Genomic DNA, 20,930 nt, shown 5'->3' on the forward strand with positions numbered 1-20,930 from the left:
AGCATAAAGCAAAGACCTACAGCTCATCAACGATACTGGGGCATGAGTGGGTGTCTGGTCTAGTGGTTAAGACAGCTACATCCCACATCAGAGTGCTGTGGTTCTGTTCCCGCCTCCAGCTTCCTGCTAGTGTGGACCCTGGGAGGCAGTCGTGGTGGTTCAAGCAGTCACGTTCCTGCCTCCCACGTGGTGCTTTGGATTGAGTTCCCTGCTCCTGGCAGTTGTGGGTGTTAGGGAAGTGAACCCGTGCTGTCTGTCACTGTCCCTGCCTTTGTCTTTCTGCCTCCAAACAAATAATTCTTTTAAAAAATGATATTGTAGCATAAAGAAGCCAAAGAAAACAGCTAAGTTGGGGCAAGTGTTTCAAGTGGTTCAAACACTACTTGGGATGCCCACATCCCATATCTACGGGCCTGGATTCAAGTCTTTGCTCTGCTTCTACTTCCAGCTTCCTGCTGATGTGCATCCTGGGAGGCAGCAGCTGGGTCCCTGCTACGCGTGTGGGAGACCCAGCTTCTGGCTTCAGCCTGGCTCAGCCCCAGCTGTTGCAGGGATTTATGAAGTAAACCAGCAGATGGGAGGATATCTGTCTCTGTCTCTCTTGCTCTGTCTTTGCATTTCAACTAAATTTAGAAAAAAAAAAAACCACAGTTAAATATGCATTTATTAAGTTTCTGCTTTCTCTTAGTGTCCTGGGTGATACTAGTATGTAAAGAAATAAATGTAATCTTCAGGGTGATCAGTACTCTTGAGGGGAGGCAGACATCTAAACAGATGAATAGACCTCAGTGTGACAAATGGTAAGGGGCATGCACAACATCTGGAATCAATGCAGGAAAATTGTAAAGAAAATAGAATTTGGAGAATGCAATACATTTAAAAATAACAAAAGAAACTGCAATTAAAATTTTCTGTGAACTAGAGAGATAGGTTGACATGTGATAATATAGGATCTAGGTAAAAGGAATAGTGTATTCACTATAACATTCTTACATTTTGCTCTGTGATTGAAAAGTTTCTTAAGAAAATGTTAGATTCAAAAAATGATAACAAAGCAACTAAGATTAGATATAAAGGGGCCACCAAGCACAGTCTTCATTTTCCTTGTAAATACTAGGTCCTTAATGAAAAGAATACAATAAACTAGAAATGAAATTTCCAATTCACTGTGGGGAAGGCAAGCTGTCATCTAAGAAAAGCAGAAATTTCGTGCTCTGATATCATTAACATATCTGTCATGAGACCCAAGAAAGTAAAGGTGTATCCATTAGGCAAAATATGGCATATATCACAATATAAATACCTTCCAAATGTTGGTGCAGAATTGACCCAAATACTAGAGATGTAGTTTATATAATGAAGTTTTAGTAGATATTAGGCTATGATGCTTACATAACATAGGTTGTAATTTGGGGGTAATACTAGAAACATTGCTTATCAATGAAGTTGGTTTATACCAAAGTATCTTAACTTCTTATGTGTCAATATGTGAGAAATACCTCTAATCTTTTCAGTCTTTAATTAAAAAATCTAATATAACAAATGCTTTAGGGAACATTTCTCAATCTCAGTTAAATAGATAAATATTTGTATTAGGATCAAAGAGTTGACATTTCACAGTTCATACTATATTGAGTGATATGATTTACAACTAATTATGACTAAAGTTTGGTGGTCTCTGGTTATTTTAGTCCATTGTAGATCAGCAGTGGTAAAGAATGTTATAGCTAAAAGGTTTATATATAAAATAATGAAAAGGTTTTTTAAGATTTATTTATTTTAAAGGGAGAGTACAGAAAAGAGAGGAGACACAAAAAAAACAAAGATCTTCCATCCTCTGGTTCACTCCCCAGATGGCCACCACAGCCAGGGCTGGGGCAAACTGAAGCCAGAAGCCAGAAGCCAGAAGCTTCTTTCAGGTCTCCCACGTGGGTGGCAGGGACCCAAGGACTTGGGCCATGTTCTGCTGCTTTCCCAGGTGCATTAGCAGGGAGTTGGATGGGAAATGGAGTAGCTGGGACTAAAACCAGTGCCCATGTGGGATGCCGGACACTGTAAGCAGTGGTTTAACCTATTGTGCCACACCACTGGCCCAAGAATATTTTATATACATTATCTTACTTGACCCAGTATTGTCAGGTAAGCAAGTATTAATTTTTAAATAACCTTGTTGATAATCTGTGGCTGGATTTGATATTGTAACTAGAAAACCTGATGTTATAAATATGACAGTTGTCACTTATGGTCTTGTTTTGTAGATCTGAAAGTTCTTGTAAATTAAAGATAACTAAATTGAATTATGACTTGTGTTATGAAGTTACAATGTTTTCAAGTAGGGAAATTTTGACCCATGCTATAATAAAATGTGGCAAACATTTAAAAATATTAAATTGTAATATATAATTTAACTCATAAAATATAGATGCCATCTTTTTTTAAAGATTTTATTTATTTATTTGAGAGGTAGAGTTACAGACAATGAGAGGGAGAGACAGAGAGAAAGGTCTTCCTTTTGTTGGTTTGCTACCTAGATAGCCACAATGGTCGGAGCTGCGCCAATCCAAAGCCAGGAGCCATGAGCTTCTTCTCGGTCTCCTATGTGGGTGCAGGCACCCAAGCACTTGGGCCATCTTCTGCTTTCCTAGGCCATAGCAGAGAGCTGGATTAGAAGAGGGGCAGCCGGAACTAGAACCAGTGCCCATAGGGGATGCTGGCAATGCGGGCAGAGGGTTAACCTACTGCACCACAGCACCAGCCCCATCTTTGCTTAAACTAGGTCAGAAAATATGTTGCCTTGGTACGTCATTGAAAACTGCATTGTCAGTTTGAGTTCCAGCTGCTCCACTTCTGATCCAGCTCTCTGCTATGGCCTGGGAAAGCAATAGAAGATGGCCCTAAGCTCTTGGGCCCCTGCACCCATGTGGGAGACCCAGAAGAAGCTCCTGGCTCTTGGCTTTGGATCAGCCCAGCCTCGGCCATTGTGGCCATTTGGGAAGTGAACCAATGGATAGAAGACCTCTCTCTCTCTCTCTCTCTGCCTCTGCCTCTCTGTAACTCTGCCTTAAAGAAAAAGAAAAAAAGAATAACATATGCCTTTATTTACTCTGATGCTTTAAATGTCTTATGTATTTGTTGCAGTTTTAAAAAAAAAATATTTGTTTTCATTTATTTGAAAGAGCAACAGAGAGACAGAGATTCACAGGGGCCCAAACATTTGCGCCATCATCTGCTGCCTCCCAGCATGCATTATTAGGAAGCTAGATTGGAAGCAGAACAGCTAGGTATCAAACCAAGCAGTCCTGTATGGGATGCAGGCATCCCAAGTGTGGCTTACCATGCCTCATCACAATGCTGCCCTGTTACATATCTTTCATTTTGCTATCTGAAGACATGTTCTTTTAAAACCCAAGTTATGTACTTTTAATATGATAAGGTATTTTAATTGTATGATATCTTTGTGTTGAGAGGTAGTTGTGGCTTTTGAAATGCATTATACTTACTAAATCTTTAATGTAAGTATCCCTTAAGGAGATAGGGATTTGTTTTGAGTTTATATTTCTATAATATAAACATTGTGTTAGAATGTAAAGAGTTGACTATAAAGTGCCATGCAAGTGTTACCACATACACCTCTGAGTGAAACTAGCCTTGTGTCGTCGTCATCGTTGTCTTTAATAGCTGGGGAAACTAAGTCTTCTGGGTTGAAATTACAGATGGTGATTTACAGAACTGGGCCCAAGTCTGTCTGTCTGTCTGTCTGTCTCTCTCTCTCTCTCTTTTCCAAGTCTTCTAACTTCAGTATTTTCTTCCTTTATCAGATGCCACGGTTTGAAGCCTCAGTGCCTGTTTTAGTACACTGATGCATTAGAAGTAGCAAAAAATTATTCCTGATACGATGATTCAACAAATTTAATTCGCCATATAGGAAAAAAAATTTGACCCCAAGTTGTAGAAGCTGTTAAAGCTGTGTCTTGTTTCAGACCAGTGGAAATAGCTTCACACTGTTAATCGTAGTATGTTTATAAGCAGTGGATTCTAGAGGTAGGTTTGGCAAAGCTGGTGAAACGTGGGTACTCTGGTCTTAAAATAGAGGCTTTTGGGATAACTAAAGGATCCTTTTTTTTTTTTTTAAGTTTTCCATATCATACTAAGGGAAATTTAATGGGGGATATATTTTGACGTAACTAAACTATGGCATAGTGAGGTTATTTATATGGACAAATATATAGGTCAGGTTATTCTGTGTACAACTGTTTGATATAGTTAATTTAGTACAGTTTAATATCATTGTTAAGTATTTTCTAATAAAATTCCCAACTTTCTTAAATACAGGGCACTGGGTTAATAAGGAAATAACTCTCCCTCCCCCCTCTTCCTTTCTTTGCTTTGTGTTGATGTCTAATTGGCTGAGTATTTTGAGGATATTGACAGATTATTTAGAGTTGACAGTTGTCTCAAGTTGCTGGCAAGAACATACTGCTGAATTTGCTCTTCTGAACCGTGAAAGGTGAATGAAGGGAAAGTTGCATAATTTATGATAGTATAAAAGGATTTAAAAGTAAATTTTGACTTGAATTTAATAATTTACTCTGGGGACATGCAATGTCTTTATAATACTAATGCTTGATTTTTCTTTTTATTGGCTTGAATCTCCTAACTTGGGGATTTAGTTATACTGTTTTTGCAGTTTGACTCTAAATTTATAACACTAGCATTTGTATTCCCCTGGGGTTAAGGAAGGAAAATGGTTGTAATACCAGGGGGGACATGACACTTTACTTTAACTGCAAGCCCCTGCTTTTCTTTTAGTTCTCAAAATTGCTTATCAAAGATATGCACTGTCCTGTCAAAAGTTAAATTTGCATTTTTTAAAAAAGAACTGTGGTGGCACTAACTTACCTTGTTTCTTTGGTATTCATATTTCCTAGAGATTTACCCTATGATGATTTTTCCACATTCTAAATACTTACTTTCTTGGTCTTGATCTCTATGAAATTTTTAAAAATAAATATCCTTTTTTTAGAGATTTATTTATTTATTTGAAAGTCAGAGTCACAGAGAGAGGGAGAAACAGAGATCCACCCCCAAGATGGCTGCATGGGCCAAAGCTGGGACAAGCTGGAGCCAGGAGCCGGGAGCTTCTTCTAGGTTTCCCACATGGGTAGCAGGGGCCCAAACACTTAGGTCATCTTTTGCTTCTTATCCCAGCCCATTAGCATGGAGTTGGATCAGAAATGGAGCAGCTGGGACTCAAACTGGCACCCATATTGGATGCAGGAGTTGCAGACAGTGGCTTTACCAGCTATGCCACAGTGCCGGCCCCCTGTCTATGAAATTTAAATATGTGAATGATACATACCATTTGTGAGAGTGTTATTGCTGATTTTTCTTTTTACAACTTCTTGACATATTTTTGAAACTTTCAGCATCAGTCAAGTATTTATTAAAAGCTTGCCATTAAAAGTAAAATAAAAAAAGAGAAAATTAAAAAGTTTGCTGTTTTCTTGTGATATATTAAGAATGTACCATTTAAACCATGTAATATATTCTATTTAGGGGAGCCACGGAAGACAGTTCAGAATGGCAATGCTTCTTTGATTTTAGAGCACTTATAATCCCCTCCTTATTTTTTTTTTTAAAGATTTATATTTTTTTTATTTGACAGAGTTACAGAGAGAGAGGTAGAGACAGAGAGGTCGGTCTTCCATCCACTGGTTCACTCCCCAGATGGCCGAAACGGCTGGAGCGGTGCCGATCCGAAGCCAGGAGCCAGGAACTTCTTCCAGGTCTCCAACGTGGGTGCAGGGGCCCAAGGACTTGGGCCATCCTCTACTGCTATCCCAAGCCATAGCAGAGAGCTGGATTGGAAGAGGAGCAGCCGGGACTAGAACTGGCACCCATGTGGGATGCCGTTGCTTCAGGCCAGGGCTTTAACCCACTGCGCCACAGTGCCAGCCCCTCCCCCCCTTATTTTTTACTTTTTTGTGTTGTTTGTTTGTTGTTGCACTGGTTCAAGGAAAAAAGATGAGAACAAATCATCTTTGTTTCAATTGGCCTTATTAAACTGTAAGCTGAAACTGTAAGTTACTGGCTTAAAGAAAGAAAAGGACTTATATGTATGTTGGTGAACATTTTAAATAAAAATAATACTTTGTAGTTGCCAGGGTCAGTGTTTTTTAATGGCCACTGTAATTTCCAAATGGGCTGGGAGATACTTTGGAAAAGTGAATTATCCCAAAACTACAGAAACTAACATTTTCTTAAAGTGCCAGATGGTAAGTGTTTTAGACTTTTTGGGCCATGTGGTCTCTGTTGTATCTACTCAACACTTTCTCACAGCTACATAACTATTCAGTTCTGCAGTTGTAGTGTAAAAATAGATTAATGGGCAATATAGAGTAAATAAATGAATGAGCTTGGCTGTGTTCCAATAAAACTTTATTTACAAAAACAAGTGACTAGCCAACTAACACAGGTTCTATAGCATCTAATCATTATTATTTCTAACCACCTATGTATGGATGTGGTTCTCTGCCCTACACAAGCATCTTTTATTATTGTTATGAATAATTTGTAAAATCACAGATGACAGAGAACTTCACAGGTGACAGAGAACTTATTTAAAATGGCACAGTAGATGGTATAGTGCATTGTTTCCAGGTGAAGTAATATGAAAGTAAGTGATTTTTCTAGAGGGAAACTGAGTGACCACAGATGACACAAATTTGGCAAGTAGAGAACCAGGTGATGGATACTTAGGCTTCTTTAGACTGTCCTCTCTACCTCTGTGCATATTTGAAACTGTCAGTATTAGAAAGCTACTATGTAATGAAATAACGGCTAACGGCCCAGGTAAGGCCAGTTTCTCCTTTTCTTCTTATACTTTAGAGTAAGGAGAGTGATAAACAGAATCACAACCTCCATCTTAATGTTATAAATGGAGATGATCTCTGCAGTTCCACAGCCTGCCGGATGTGATGAAGGTCCAGTAGATATGTGGGAGGCCCTGGGAGCTGTCTGTGGTTGCACATCACCAGCAAAGTCAGGCGAACACCCTTCTCCACAGGAAGGGGCTGGCCTCAGATTTGCTCAAAGTGGCACTGACACTTTACCTCCCAAGTCCTCGTGGAAAAGTTAATTTGGGGTTTAACATGTCAAGCTTCAGCAAGTTTAGCTCTCATGAGCCCTACTTCTATGGGAAGAAGTTCAGCCAACCAACAGATGAAAGGAGAAGCTTCAGCTGAATAATTGGCAGTGAGTCTGAAGTCCATTGGTCCGCAGAATTAAGTCTAAATGTGGAAAGGAGGTTTCCAGAGCAGAATATGAATCTTTCAAATCTTGATAATGTAGTCATTTTGACAAGGTAGCAATGATACAACTAACAAAAGGTAGAAGGATGAGGGACAGAAGTGATGTGGAGGCATGTTTTATAACTAGCTGCCAAAAGATGTCATTTGAAATAGATCCAGTAAAAACTTAAGTGTTGGAGTGAAGTATGTATGTAGGTAGATAGTTGATACATAGAATGAGTTAAAGGTTATCCCTAAGAGAGGTAATATAATAAGCTAAACTGTATCTAGATAGGAGTAAAAAAGGAAAACTATATCAGTTCATCATTGCTCATAATAGAGATAGGGTTTTTATATTTTCATATAAAGTACATTTTGCATAGTTATAGCTATAAAGATTTATTTACTCAACATGTTTTTTATGAGTTCTTATTTGCCAGGCACACTTAAAGTGACCAAAACAGACCAGAATTCTTGCTTTGTGTGTTGGGGAGATAAACAGTAAGCACAGTAGAGGAATAAGCACCTCCGTCTGTTGTAAGCAGTCGTTCAGTGCCCCGCGTGGCAGGGGTCAGGAGGACCACCTGGTGGAATTGCCATTTCCCATTGGGTGGGCAGAGCAGGCCTCCCCCAGAAAATGAAATTTGAGCAAGGACTGAAAGGAAGTGAGGAAACCTCGATGGTTGCCTGGAGAAACTGTATTCTTAGCAGAAAGAGTAGCCATTGCAGAGGTGCTGGAGCAGAAGTGTTCAAGAAACGGGGAAGAGACTGGAAGAGCTAAAGGATGATGACTGAAAGGGAGGTGGGAGGAGTTGAAGTCAGGTAATAAGATTTTGTGATGGTATGAGATCTGTAGGCCACTAAAATGATTGTGACTTTTAGTCTAAGCACTGAAACAAATATGCATCGCTTCTCGGCCTTCTGGCTAAGATCAAGTGTAGTATCTGAAACAAAAACATAAACGTTTCATAATGCACACATACCTGAAACAAAGCAAGCACAAATTATTTACAAAAGAAAACAGCAATTAAAATAGAAAGCAAAACTATATAAATGTGTATGTTATATAGATGCAAATAAGTAAACTTTCTGGTTTGAAGATTCTGAGATCACAAAGAAAACTGTTCAGAGTCATTCTTAAAACAAAGATATTTAGCAAAGATGATAAAAAGACGGGCAAAGACACAGACAGCCTAGGTAAGCTAAGAAATACAGGAGTTACGACGTTGCTATTGGATGAGACTTGGTACAAAAGGCATTACATGAGGAAAAAAGACATACAAGACTCATATGAAGGAAACCTTAAAATCCTCCTCAGGGGTACAAATAGAGACTTAGATGGAGAGGCTTACAGGACTCTGGGCTAAAAGAGTCAAAACATATGGAAGTTAATTTCCTCTATGTTAACCCATGAAGTTAATAGGACCTGAGAATAAAACATCAGCCAACCTTTCGAGCCAGTGCCAGGCACTGTCCAAAGTGCTTTATATGTATCGCTTATTAGTCCTTACAAGTTTATGTGGTAGGTGTTAGTATTACTCTCTCCATCGTTCCTTTTAGAATTCAAGGCAAAAAGAAGCTAATGAACTTGACCAAGGTTGCAGGTAGAGTAAGTTACTGAACCACAATCTAAACTCAGGATGATTTCAGATTTTGTGCTTTAACCACTACACTGTACTTTTTTTTTTTTTAATAAATAAATAGGACTGTGTGTATGTGTGTGTGTGTGTGTAACGAGATAACTGACTCTGATATGGAAAAACAAGGAGGAATACCCAAAAGAATTCTTAAGGAAGAGTAGTAAGGGAAAACTAACTTTATCATATGTTAAAATATAAAACTAGAATGTTAAAACAATGTGGTTACCAGTACATGAACAGACATATGATTAGACAAAACAGGTTCAGAAATATTCTAACTCATACAGATATTTGGAAAATTATGAAGATATCATTTCAAATAATAGGAATTAGTCTCTCTACAGGATAGCTCTGTTGTCATTAAAAGGAAATGAGTTGGATTTATGCATCTTAATTTGACCAAAATTAATACCTAATGTATCAAAGATTTAAACCTGAAAAACTAAACTGTGAACCAAGTTTCCAGTAATTGTAAATTATTTATTTACATTTGTAAATAAGTGCCAGTCTCACATTTCTGTGTGTGTGTCATATGCCATAGTCATGTTGAGGTGTGCATTGTTGGAGTCCTAACTTCACTTTTCATTGGGGTGGTGGAGAGAATGCTTCAGACTGAGGCTAACACGTGGAGTTTCAGTCAGTTAGTGCCTTCCCTTCTTTGATCTTTTAAGGATCTGGGAAAGTAAAAGGTCTAAGGGAATAAATTCAGCATTTGGCAAGTCAGAAGTGTCTTCAATATCCTTTATGAAACTTGGTTTAATTATGACAGCCTGAATTCCAGCCCCACAGGTCCGGTGGCATTACTCTTGGAGGAAATAGTAAGCATGGGTGGGTGCATGGTTTCCTTCTAACATTCTGCAGAAGGTAGTGATCAAAGGACTCAAGGAATAAGGTTGTCCGAGTTTTAAAAAAGGGGAGTGAACAGACCAGATGCCTATTTAAGTAAAAACACAATTATGATAGTGAATAATAACTATCTCATGCCTGGTCAAAACAGGAAGGAAATGGAGATCTGAAAGTCATCAGGAGAAAGGAGCAAGAAAATTTTAGTGTAGACTTGATAGCACTTAAAACCAGTATTCTATTTTTAAAAAATAAGTTAAAAATGTTTATGTGGCATAATCCTAATTTGTTTACCATAGCATTTGACTCATGTGCATGTTTGTGAATGTGTTTGTATACAATGTTGAAAACACAAGGCTGTCGCTGTGGTACAGTGGGTTAACGCCCTGGCCTGAAGCACCGGCATCCCATATGGGCGCCACTTTGAGTCTCAGCTGCTCCACTTCCCATCCAGCTCTCTGCTGTGGCCTGAGAAAGCAGTGGAAGATGGCCCAAGTGCTTGGGCCACTGCACCTGTGTGGGAGACCTGGAAGAAGCTCCTGGCTGCTGGCTTCTAATCAGCTCAGCTCTGGCCATTGCAGCCATTTGGGGTATAAACCAGCTACCTCTCTGTAACTCTGCCTTTCAAATAAATAAAATAAATCTTAAAAAAAAAAAAAAAAAGGAAAGAAAATACACCAAAAGTTCACTACTATTAGCTCAGAATGATGGGAATTTGAGGGGCTTTTATTTTCTTTTATCTGTGTTTTTAAACTTCTACAAAGAATATATGTGACTTAAGTGATCAGAGAGCTGTGTTTATTTTGCACACATGCACACCCCACATTTCCTGTTCTGTTCTGACAGGGGATGTTTTTCATATTTCCTAGGTGCACCAGAGGCTGTCTTCCTGGCAGAATTTGGGAGCCATGTATTGCAGTACTGTTGTGCCCTCTGATGGTGAGTTTTGGCAGATATGCTTTTTAGTTTTTTTTAAGCCCATTTTTTAAGCTCGATATGAAAATGTATAAACCATACTCATTCACTTAAGGTAGTGGGCATGGGCGTCAGAGAGAACTTGGGAGGACTGAGAAGAGAAACAAAATTTGGGTGAGGAGCTAGAATTTAAAGAAACCAAGAGGAGAAACTAACAGACCCAGCACATAGGGCATAGAATACGCATCTGTTTTCGAACTGGGGACGTAGTTACTGTGATGCCCGCAGAAGCACTGCCTTTGGTATTTTGCTAACCATGGAGTCTTCACATTGTAGATACTGATCAAATGCTCCAGCCCCTTCACGACATCAAGCAGTTCAAAGTCTGAGAGGCCCTGCTCTTGCTTGTCTTTTTCTGCCCTTGGGCTCAGAGCAATAGTATGGTGTGAGAATGAGCAGAAGAAGCATGGAAGCCACCTGCAGTCCTTTGTAAATGCCCACAGTACTGCAGACAAGTAGCAGAATCTAAGTGCTGGCTGTCTTTGCAGCAGTGGAGGGAGATGTGTTTCTAACTCTTGGCATTCTTCCTACCCAGTACTGTGCATTTATAGTGTATGTTGCTTAGCCCCAGGGTGCACTGTTAAATGTTTCCTCTGGGTAACATTTCATTTGATAGAGCTCTAAACATTAATTCATAGGCACAATAGGCTTTGAAAACATCCTTCAAATTTGCAAGGACACCTGAAATTGAACAAGCCCAACAGATGACTCAGGAAGGCCCTAGAATCCCCCGTGTGTAGTCACTATTGATATTTGTGTGCTATCAGATCCCCTCCCCAAAGCTGCTTAGGTATCTGAATTTATTGGCACAGTATACTTGCATTTGCTAAATCCTCTAAAGCCACCCGTGGTTACTCATTTGTATTATGGAAAGGGTGAAGGGGAATCAAAATAAGAAAGAAGTAGCTGACTTTTCCTATCAGTTAAGGACATAGAAAGCTGATGAAGTCATGGCAATTTATATGCACCCCACTTTGTTGCAGCCAGAGGGTACTTGCTGTGTTGCCCCACTCAGGAGTCATTAAGTAGCCAGATTCCAGTCCTTCCTGCCCATGCTACCTGCTCCCCTCCCTCTGTAACCCCTCCGAAGTAGTACCTGGAACCTCCCTTCCCCCTGACATTGCTTTAGTGCTTTAAACAGCCAAACGGGGCCTGTCCACATCTCCGCCGGCCCCACTCCCAGGTCTCATTGCCTTCCTCTACTACCAGTGCAGGGTAACACCATGAGTTTCAATAAGGAGAAAATTTCTCTCAGTGTGAAAAATAATTGTTGTGGCACCAGCACTGTGGCCTAGCAGATTAAGCCACTGTCTGCAGCACCTGCATTCCATATGGGTGCTGGTTCAAGTCCTGGCTATTCCACTTCCGATCCAGCTCCCTGCTAATGTGCCTGGGAAAGCAGCAGAGGATGGCCCAACTGCTTAGGCCCCTGCACTCACGTGAGAGACCCTGAAGAGGCTCCTGGCTTCGACCTTGCCTAGCCCTAGCCATTATGGCCATTTGGGGAGTGAACCAATGGATGGAAGATCTCTCTGTCTCTTCCTCTCTCTCTCTCTCTCTGTAATTCTTTAAAATAAATAAATAAATCTTTAAAAAGATCATTGTTCATGGTGCTGAATCCTTTCAACTGTTGTTGAACTAACAATATTTCACTCAAGCATTTCTAACTTTTAAAATATTATCTGAAAATTACATGTATATTCCGTATTAGTATATGTGTGTGTGTATATATATGGTAAATTATATATATCTGATATCAACCAAGTCACATTGTAACAGGAAACTCAAATACCAATGTTTGTTAGGATGTTTAATGACAGTTAATTTGAACTAGTCAATACGTGTTGGGATTTATTTTAATTTGCCATTTAATGCTGTTACTATTATACTATATACCAACCCACATGAATGTATTTTTATTTTATTTTAAAGATTTACATGTTTATTTGAAAGGCAGAATTACAGAGAGAGAGAGAGATTTTCCATCCACTGGTTCATTCCCCAAGTGGCCACAATGGTCAGGGCTGTGCCAGGCTGAAGCCAGGACCTTCTTTCCAGGATCCCACATGGATGTACAGGGACCCAAGCACTTGGATTATCCTCTGCTGCTTTTCTAGGCATATCAACAGGGAGCTGGATTGGAAGCAGAGCAACCGAGACTCAAACCAACACCCATATGGGATGCCAGTGTCGCAGGTAGCAACTTTATCTGCCACAACACTGGCCCCAAGAAAATATTTTTTTTTAATATTTATTTATTTAAAAGGTAGAATGATAGAGCAAGAGAGAAAGATCTTCTATCCACTGATACATCCCCCAGATACCTGCAACAGACAGTACGGGGCCAGGCCAAAGCCAGGAACCAGGAACTTCATCTAGGTCTCCCATCTGGGGGGCAGGGCCCAAGTACCTGCTGTCTTCCCAGGCTCATTAGCGGGAAAGTGGATCAGAAGCAGAGACAGTCCTCAATCTCACACGGTCAGATATGGGAGCAGACATCCCAAACAGGGGCATAACCCACTGACCCCAATGCCTGTGCCCACAAGGAAGTATTTAAGTCATTTAACAGTGATTACTCAGTTGTACTGAGGTATCTGGCTGAATGTTACTCCAGCACATGAATGCTAGGAGGTTGCCCTGTGTTGCTTGAGGGGTTGAAGGTAATATTTTTATAAAAACTAAAAAGATGCCATCCTTTAAAAAACTGAGTGGCTCCCAAAATTCCTAGCAATCCTGTTTTGGCCATCTGAAGAAAACCATCTTGGGGCTGGTGTTGGCGTACAGTGGGTAAAGCCACTGCCTGTGATGCTGGCATTCCATATGGATGCCAGTTGAGTCATGGCTGCTCCATTTCTGATCCGGTTGCCTGCTAATGCACCTGGGAAAGCACCAGAGGATGGCCCAAGTGCTTAGGCCCCTGCATTCACATAGGAGACCCAGAAGAAGCTCCTGGCTCCCGACTTCAGCCTGGTCCAGCCCTAGCCATTGTGGCCATCTGAGGAGTAAACCAATAGACAGAAGGTCTCTCTTTCCTGTATCTTCCTCTTTCTCTGTAACTCTGACTTTCAAATAAATGAATAAATGAAAAAGAAAATCAAGTTGTGTTAACAGAAGCACAAAACTATTTGATTTAAAGCAGCTCAATATCCTTACTTATCCTTACTTAGTACCAATTTATAGATATTTCTTGCTTTGTACTTTTAAATTAATTTTACCTTAGGCCAGTATAGTGTGTGAGAAACTTGCTTAATACACAGCTAGAGTTTAGTCACCAATGACAGACATTTTTCCTATCATTATCTGCTTCGTGTTGTGACTGCTGGGTCAAATTGAGTATCAAATTAGGGCTTGGCTCTCATTTTTTAAAAAAGTACAGAGTCGGCCAGCGCTGTGGCTCACTGGGCTAATCCTCCGCCTTGCGGCGCCGGCACACCGGGTTCTAGTCTCGGTCAGGGCGCTGGATTCTGTCCCGGTTGCCCCTCTTCCAGGCCAGCTCTCTGCTGTGGCCAGGGAGTGCAGTGGAGGATGGCCCAAGTACTTGGGCCCTGCACCCCATGGGAGACCAGGATAAGTACCTGGCTCCTGCCATCAGATCGGCGCGGTGCGCCGGCCGCAGCGCGCCGGCTGCAGTGGCCATTGGAGGGTGAACCAACGGCAAAGGAAGACCTTTCTCTGTGTCTCTCTCTCTCTCACTATCCACTCTGTCAAAAAATAAAAAAATAAAAAAAAAAGTACAGAGTCCCAAATACCACATTGTATGCCTAGTGTGTATACATATATATATATATGTGTGTGTATATACATATATATTACTTCTCAGTAGTTTCTTGTTAATTATGTTGTTTGACATATCTTCTATTTATAAATATATTGGCTGAGATAAAATATACAGATTACCTTAAATGCTTAATCTCTCTACGAAAACAGTGTAACAAATCGTGACTTTTTCTTGTGTCATAAATACTTTTGAGGATCCAGTGAAACTCTGGACTCTGACTCTAAAAATATTTATGCATACTCATAGGAAACTTTACATACAATTTTCACAGTGCATAGAGATACAGGCTTCCTCAAACCAACCCATGAAATCCATAGTCTCGTGGACCCCAACTTGATAACTGTTTTGGACCCGTTGAACACAGGTGCTCGTGCCCACGCCCACAACCCTGCTTGATTCCATGTGAGGCATTATATGTAGAGCTGCAGAGCACAAATGTCTGAATCCAGCAGACCAGTTCTGCACTCCCCAGGTTACTACTCAGCCACTGTATAACCCTGGACAAGAAATTACCTTTTCATAACCTCTTTCTGTATCACAAAGACTCAGGAGCAAATGTTAATGGCAGCATTATTTTTAATAGCTCACTCAAAATAGACATCAATCTAGGTGCCACTGCTTTGGTTTTTGACTTCTCCAGGCAGAGATCTTACATTTTCTCCAAGGACATCTTACTCTGTGGATTTGACAGGTGCTAGGCTGGAGACAAGTGCCAAGGAGGAAAACAAAGCTAGGGGAGGCGTTCAGCAGGGGCTGCTCCCTGTCGGCTTCCCAAAGCTGGCTTGAGGCAAGAGTCAGGAGAGTGAGTTCTCAAGAGCTAGCCCTGTGCTTTTTGCTTGTTGACCTTCACCTTCGATGGCTGCTTCTTTAGCCACTGCTCCAGGTAACCCCTGAGTTCTAAAGCCCTGTGTGCACGTGTGCCTCATTCAGAGGAGGCCTAGGGAAGCCTAATGCTTTAAAGGCTTACCCACAGCACAGCAAGCAAAGTCACTGCATCCCATATCTGAGTGCCAGTTTGAGCCCACGCTGTGCCATTTCCACCAATCCAGGATCCTGCTAACGTGCTGAAAAAGCAGCAAATGATAGCCCAAGTGCGTGGGCCCCTGCCACCCATATGGGAGACCTGAATGAATTTCTAGGTTCCTGGCTTAGGCCTGGCCCAGACCTGGCTATTGTGTCCATTTGGGGAGTAAACTAGTGTACGGAAGACCTCTCCCTCTCTTTCTCTGTGTTCTTTTCAAATAAGTAAGTAAATCTGTTTTTTTAAAAAAAGGCTTTTTCATGTAGCATGTGTTATAGTTCTTTTATTTTTTATTGTGGGGCATTGCTAGTATATGGAAATATTACATTGTATTCATTCATTACATGAAGGACATTTGGATTGCAGTCTGTTCTGAATGAACTATTAAAAATAATGGTGCCAGGGCCATTGCTGTGGCATAGTGGGTAAAGCCACTTCCTGGGGTGCCGGCATCCCATATGGGCGCCAGTTCAAGTCCCGGCTGCTCCACTTCCAACCCAGCTCTCTGCTGTGGCCTGGGAATTCAGTAGAAGGTGGCCCAAGTCCTTGGGCCCCTGCACTCATGTGGGAGACCCGGAGGAAGCTTCTAGCTACTGCTTTCGAATTGGCATAGCTCCAACTGTTTCGTCCATTTGGGGAGTGAACCAGCTGATGGAAGACCTCTCTCTCTGCCTCTCCTCTCTCTGTGTAACTCTGACTTTCAAATAAATAAATAAATAATCTTAAAAAAAAAATAATGATGCCACCAACATTGCTCATGAGTCTTTGTGTAGACCAGTTTTCATTCCACTAGGGCGGATGTTTAAGAGTGGAATGACAGGTTCATATGGTAAGAAACTGCAGAACTGTTGTCCAAAATGGCTGCCCCACCCTGCATTTCCACCAGCAATGTGTAAGTGTTCTAGTTTCCCCATGTCCTCCCTAGCACTTGGTATGATCAGTCTTCTTGCTTATAGACACTCTTTTGGATATGGAGTATTCTTTCAGTGTAGTTCTAATTGGCATTCCACTGATGACTAACACTCTTGAGCATATTTGCATGTACTAATTAGCCATTCAGATATTTTCTTTGGTGAAGTTGCTGTCCAAATTTTTTGCCCATTTAAAAACACTGACTAGTCTTGTAGTCTAGAGTTTCTTCTGGTATTTTTAAAAATAGTTTTTGCAGAAGGAGAATATTATTTTTGAGCCAAGACTCCTTATTAAAGGCCACTGTGTACGTAGTTGGAAATTCTATTTATATTGTCATCATTTTATTGAAGACACAGATATACCCCACCACTATACTATAGTGTTCCTCAAAAAGTTCAGGGAAAATATGTGTTATGAAAAAACTATGCATAGATTTCAAAATGTTTTGTGATAAAATAAACTTTTAATTCCAATATGAAGCTCCGTTGTATGTCTTTTAGATCAACTTTGAAGACTTGGCAACAAAAAAGGAATGCAAGTAATGAAGCTGCCCAGGACACAGAGCCTCAGTGCTGTAACGTGGCAGAGTTCTCAGGTTCTCGCTACCCGGGAAAACTAAAGTACCTTATATTTTTCCATTTTAAAATTGTGTCCAGTAATTTAGACTTCTTTTAAGTAACAGTTTCAGTTTGAAACTTTACCAAAATGTGGATAAAGTTGTTCCATCACAGAACCCTGTTTGGATTTTATGAGATAGAATTTTTAAATTGCCAAGAGAAATGGCCACGTCAAATTGGAAAGACCTTCTAGCTTTATGTGCTCCCAATGTTTCTTTTTTTTTTTTTTTTTTAAGATTTAGTTATTTATTTGAAAGTCAGAGTTACACAGAGAGAGGAGAGGCAGAGAGAGAGAGAGAGGTCTTTGATCTGATGGTTCACTCCTCAGTTGGCCGCAACAGCCCGAGCTATGCTGATCTGAAGCCAGGAGCCAGGAGCTTCCTCTGGGTCTCACACGCAGGTGCAGGGCCCAAGGACTTGGGCTATCCTTCACTGCTTTCCCAGGCCATAACAGAGAGCTGGATAGGAAGTGGAGCAGCCGGGTGTCAAACCGGCACCCATATCCGGTGCTTTAGGCCAGGGTGTTAACCTGCTGAGCCACAGCACTGGCCCCTACAGTGTTACTGGCTTAGTGTAGGGTAGAAGCAAATTTATGTCAAATTTTAGGTGACATTATCCATCCAAGATTGCCATCAATTTTCCAATATTTTGAAGTAAATTTTGAGGCAACTGCAAACTATTCCATTTCCTTCTGAGAATGCAGTGTGCTGAAACAACTGACATTGCTCCAAGCAGTCAGTTCCTAGTTTGTCCATTAACATGCATGTCAACAGTCAGAAATCCCTAATATGTGAGTCTCCTGTGGAAATTAAAGGCTGTTAACATTAATGGTCATTAACATCTTTGGAAGGGTGTTAAATTTCTTTGCCAAAATAATCACCAGGAAAAAAATAATTTGTGACTCTGAGGAATCTCAGTACTCTGTGCACAGATGGTACATCTTCCAGATTTAGCAACAGGAGTACTTATAGTGCCTCGGGGGAAGCGCCGCCCATCACAATCATGCTTGCTTACTGACACATACTAGCAGTGAAGGCTCTTCCAACAAGCCCAAAAGAAGTCTTTCCAGCTACCACAGAAGTAGTCAGTTTCAGGAGAACCATTTTTATAATCAAAAAGGATCCAAATATAAAATTTACCTTTGCTTGATTAAACTTTTGGTAAGAGTTTTGCTTCTTAAGAGAAAAGAGGTGTTAGTACAAAAGAATTTATTCCTGGCTCAATTTACTTGAGGATGCTTGGGCATAGTGAATGAGTGTAATCTCCCCATTCAAGGCCTTCTAGTTATTACTATGGGTTTGGCAGAAGAATCATAAGCCCTTTTAGCTAAGCTGTCTCTGAGTAGGTAGTTAGAAGTGACGATCGTGAGTTCTCTGCTGCTGGAGGAAGCATCTCTGTGGGGCTGGTTATGAATGAAAAGCTCTGTCAAGTGTCTGTGTAGGTATGTAGAAACCCTCAGAGCCCTTGAAGCATACCGCCTTCAGAAAACCTGAGGACTGGAACTTGGGTTACACTCGTTTCACCTTTGCTGTTGCATCCATACAGGGATGTCAGTGCACTCCTAGGGTCACAGAGAGTCCTTAGGTTCCTCTCATAGGCCTTCCATCTTCTGGAAAGTGAGGGCGGAAGCTGAGGTCACATTTGTCACCACATACCTTCCTCAGGATTGTCACCACTTTTCATCAACACAGAAAGGAGCAACTTTTTAGATGCCAAAGATGATGTGCCAATCTGAAACCAGGAGCCAGGAGCTTCTTCTGGGTTTCCCATGCGGGTGCAGGGGCCCAAAGACTTGGGCCATCTTCTGTTGCTATCCCAGGCCACAGTAGAGAGCTGGATTGGAAGTGGAACAGCCGGGACTTGAACCGGTGCCCATATGGGATGCCGGCATTGCAGGCAGCAGCTTTACCAGTTACACCACAGCGCTGGCCCTAGCTCATTTCTTTTTAGCACCAACTAATTGTCCATTATCTAAATGTCCATTATCTAAATGGGCCACAGTTTGTCTCTGTTCACCTACTTGGTTGCTTCCAAGCCTTGGAAATAGGAATGAAGCTAATATAAACATCCATGTGCAGGTTTTGTGTGGACATAAGTTTTCAGCTCCTCTAAGTAAATACCAAGGAGCACGACTGATAAGAGTATATTTGGTTTTGTAAGAAGCTGTCAAACTGTCTTCCAAAATGGCTATATCATTTTGGATTTTTCAACAGCAATGAACAAGCATTCCTGTTGCTCCACATCCTTGCCAGTGTTTGGTGCGTAGCTTACACCCTTTTCCCCTTGTTGCCCTCAATTGCACAGTCACTTTTATTCTCTTGACATTTAAAGAGATTGGAAATTTTCTCATGGGTGTGTTATATCGTCTTAAACTCTTTGTTTTAGATCGTAGATTTTTAGGAAAAGCAAGGGAAACTTTTAAAGCAATTATGTTGATACATTCTCATGGAATCTTCTCAGCAGCCTTTTAAGATATTACTATCCTGCATTATAGGTAAGAAAACTGATTCGGTTACATTCAGTAATGTGCCCATCTTTTCAAGGTGTCCCCTTCTGGTAGATTTGAGTACTACCAAATCTGAGATTCACACACCCGAGTTTCCACTGTTCATCACTGTCTGTACTTTGGAGTTGTATTCAGCTTTTACCACCCAGAAATTAAAGTGGGTTAAGAGTCAGGGTACATTGAAGGTTACCTTGACAACAGAACTATCCTTTTTTTTTTTTTTAATTTTAAAGCAACCTTAGAACAGTATATTAGAACAGGATTTCATTTTTACAAAATAAAAATCTATGATGAATTTTTCTAAGCTGATTTTTTCAAAAACATTTTTAAAGTTTATCTATTTGCAAGTCAGAGAGACAAATGGACACAGAGGACAAGAGACGCCAATTGCTGTTTCACTCCCCAAATGCCTGCTACAGCTGGGGCTGGACCAGGCTCAAGCCAGGAGCAAAGAGTTCAGTCTAAGTGTCGCATGTGTGTGGCAAGGACCCAAGTACTTGAGGCATCATCTGCTGCCTCCCAGGATGCTCACTAGTAGGAAGCTGCAGTCGAACTCAGGTCTCCAGTATGGAATGCTTATCCACTTGGCCAGATACTCACCCCATAAGCTGATTTTAAAAGAACTACAATTAGCAAAAGGTACATAGGCAGTACAACTGTTGAACAGAGACTAGTAATACCACATATTAAAAAAAATAATTTTTAGCTTTAAGTTTTTCCACAACTTTCATCATTTAAGGATCACAATGACTTCATGAAAATACTTCATATAATCCAAAATAGATTCATTTGTACCATACTAATTTATTTGAGGTGTACAATGAAATATGTAGTTGATGTGGTTAAAAATTTATGTTACTAGTTATTAAGACTCAAACAACTGGACTCACCAAACTGTTGAGATTAACTTTGGGGTTTCACGTATTAATATGGAAGGATGTTTTCCAAGTAGTTATCTACATTCGTTCCTGTGGTTTGACCATGTCCCCGCCAACTTTTCTACAATGCAGTTTCAAAAAGTGGTACCTTTGGAGAGTTATTAGGTCGTAGAATCACCACCCTTATGAATGGACCAGGTATGTCTCTCAAGGCTGGGTTAGAATTCATGGGATACATTGGGTCTGGCTGTACTAGATTAGGTACTGTGGGAGCAGCTTGTTACAAAGCAAGGTTACCCTTGGTGTTTTAGCCTCCTCTGCGTGTGCCTGATCGCCAGTCTGACAGCTGCTCTCTCTGCCTGATGTCATCCACCCTGCTAAGACACACTGTGAGGCTCTCATCCCAGGCAGCTGCCTGATCTTAACTGCTCCACCTCTAGAACTGTGAGCTAAATAAACCTCTTTTCCTTA

At 40.8% G+C, this 20,930-nt stretch overlaps 1 protein-coding gene and 1 pseudogene across 4 annotated transcripts in view; both read left to right on the forward strand.

Moving 5' to 3' along the window:
• The window catches only part of MCU (mitochondrial calcium uniporter), a 213,088-nt gene that overhangs the window by 148,414 nt on the left and 43,744 nt on the right, over positions 1–20,930 (forward strand). For all 4 annotated transcript variants that reach the window (XM_089313425.1, XM_008269976.5, XM_008269977.5 and 1 more), the window contains one exon: positions 10,642–10,711. In XM_089313425.1, the coding sequence (XP_089169551.1) occupies positions 10,681–10,711 (31 nt within the window). In that variant the 5' untranslated portion in view covers positions 10,642–10,680. The remainder of the gene's footprint in view (positions 1–10,641; positions 10,712–20,930) is intronic.
• Positions 8,195–8,271, forward strand: LOC127484300 (U2 spliceosomal RNA; annotated as a pseudogene).

Source organism: Oryctolagus cuniculus, chromosome 15 (assembly GCF_051225735.1).
Source record: "Oryctolagus cuniculus isolate XC-2025 breed Fujian yellow rabbit chromosome 15, ASM5122573v1, whole genome shotgun sequence".
Lineage (NCBI taxonomy): Eukaryota > Metazoa > Chordata > Mammalia > Lagomorpha > Leporidae > Oryctolagus > Oryctolagus cuniculus.